Source organism: Phymastichus coffea, unplaced genomic scaffold, assembly GCF_024137745.1.
Source record: "Phymastichus coffea isolate CEN01 unplaced genomic scaffold, Cenicafe_Pcof_1.1 PCOF00029, whole genome shotgun sequence".
Lineage (NCBI taxonomy): Eukaryota > Metazoa > Arthropoda > Insecta > Hymenoptera > Eulophidae > Phymastichus > Phymastichus coffea.
Window position 1 is genome coordinate 3,066,140 of NW_026706840.1, and position 2,391 is coordinate 3,068,530.

General features: G+C 35.8%; 1 protein-coding gene across 1 annotated transcript; it reads left to right on the plus strand.

The window, feature by feature from the left end:
* The first annotated feature begins 302 nt into the window (after positions 1 to 302).
* On the plus strand, positions 303 to 1,292 carry LOC131663028 (thrombin-like enzyme KN-BJ 2). Its single transcript, XM_058933082.1, has 3 exons — positions 303 to 452; positions 701 to 961; positions 1,122 to 1,292. The coding sequence occupies exons 1-3, from the start codon at positions 303 to 305 to the stop codon at positions 1,290 to 1,292; spliced, it is 582 nt and encodes a 193-aa protein (XP_058789065.1).
* The last annotated feature ends 1,099 nt before the right edge of the window (positions 1,293 to 2,391 follow it).

A 2,391-nucleotide genomic window follows, 5' to 3' on the forward strand; every position in this document is an offset into this window, starting at 1 on the left:
GTTTATTCTTATTTGTGTACCATTTTCTTCTCATCTTTCCTCTTTTCTTTTCCGTGTATTCGAATTGGAACAAGCCGAATGAGATTTCGATATATATTTATATCGAAATTTGTCGATGCGAAGTCAGTCAGTCGTAGTTTTGTGTTTAATGTGGAAGTGTTTTCACATCGACAATGTGGATGTCGGTTAAAAAATTTATCACGCTAGTTACTGTGGCAGTAGCAACGATAGGGGTTATAATATCAATAACATCTTTAGAAAAATATCATTATAGAAGAGAATGTTTGCGGTGTACTTTGACCATGTCATATGAAATTCAATATCACGTCTGGATTCAGTGGAAAGGAAAATATGAATGTAGCGGTACTGTAATCCATAATAGATACATCCTTACTACAGCTAATTGCCTGATCCAATCCGTCCCAAATGCGGAGTACAAAACTAAATTGAAGGTATTTTCTGTATCACGCACATTGAATCATGGAAGATCTTACGATGTGGAGAAAATTATTTTACATCCTTCGTACGATGGCAACAATTTTTATCAGCATAACATAGCACTCATACGGGTAAAGTTAATGTGCAATATCTTCATTATTTTTCAAAGTTGCGATATTGCTATCATCCCACCGATCAAGAATAAATCAGTATTTTTGTTAAGCCTATTAGTTCAAAGACAATAACATTTACCTCGTTTCAGCTTAAAAAAAATTTATATGGCTTCGATGCATACGAAGTTGCTATTCCATTATCGGAGGAAAGAGCAAAGTCTCACGAAGGTCTCGAATTATTCGTTTCTGGATATGGTCAAATCACTGTAAAAAATGCTTTCATCGATTACGATCAGCACAAATTTTATATGGAAATTCTTAGTATGACAAGGTGCAAAAAGTTATTTCCGGATGTCGACCTTTCTGGAAAGTTTTGCGCGATTCCGGCACTTGGATACAAATCTTGCATGGTATGATACCCACCTGCGCGACCGCACGCACCCACATGCTCATATTTGATTGAAATTTGATTTTATATACATTCAATCAAATTTCTAACTTACCTCAATCAAATATTTAAATTTCCAACCTAATTCCATCAAATATTTGAATTTTTCTGTCTTTTTGCAGAGTGACATCGGAAGTCCAGCCACTGTAAATAAAATGCATCTCATCGGAATTTATATTGGTTTTAAGGAGGTTACGGATTGCTTAAAACACTATGCAGAACTCTTTATCGACGTGACGAGTTATTCAGACTTTATACGATCAGCAATATTGAACTCAACCGATAGATTATAATAGCCAGCGAAATAAAATGAAACTTTTTCTGGGATACCGAATATCCAATAATCTCATGTATTTGATTAGCTTAATTCATTTCGTTAAAAAATATTCTACCACCTTTGGCATAGAATATTTTTACGAATATCACGTATCACTAATATTCATTTGATGGACTATATAACAAGTTCTTCTAGTCGTTGATCAATATTTACTTGTTCGTTTTCAATTACCGTCATGGAAATTCGCGTTTGATTTTAATCGCAATGAATGTTTCTAAATTCACGTGGAAATAAAAAAAAACATTAATACTGTAGTTATACTACCATACATTCTGCACATCACCTGTAGTCTTTTTCGGTAGGAATCCCATCCTCTTTTGCTATATCAAATCTCGTACAAGAAGATATACAAGCGAATATACAATATAAAAGATATGGATCTATTACTATAAGCGTTACTAAATATGTACATAGGATCAATTTACCCAATAATAAAAATATGTTCGGTTTTTCTTGTATTTTAGCTATATATATAATTGTACCGTTTGATTACAATAAAAATATAAGGATCGGACCCGAGTGATTTGTAACGTCATAGTTTTGCAAATCTAAGCGAGAATCCCACTGACGCCTGCTTCTAAAATTATGAATTTAAATAATAACCTCATGGTAGGCAAAAATAATTGGAGCATTGACTCGCAGCCTCTATTCCTCAATGTGGGAATAAACTGAGTCGTATAGACGACGCTTAAGCCCACGAGGTGCCTCGTGGTACCTCACTAGATCAAGTCGCATCTATTTGGGCAAAGCCGAACAGCGTTGTGACTAAGACTTTGGAGGTCCCGCAGACTGGAAAGGTAATGAGTTCTATGAAAATGATTTGTCTAGGCTGCTTTTTCTCATCGGAGTAAGTCGTCCTATGAGTTGAGCTCTAGGCCAGGGATAGGATGTGGAAGTAGCAGGGCTAACCACTGACTCAGAGAAATTTATTTTACGATTTATTCAGCTAAGAACAGTGCTCACGCTGCTGGGCATGCGGAGTCAAAACTCCTCGATGCTCCGGTGATGAGCGCTTTTATATTCGCGGTAGAGGTCCTATTTTACGCTAAGTAGCC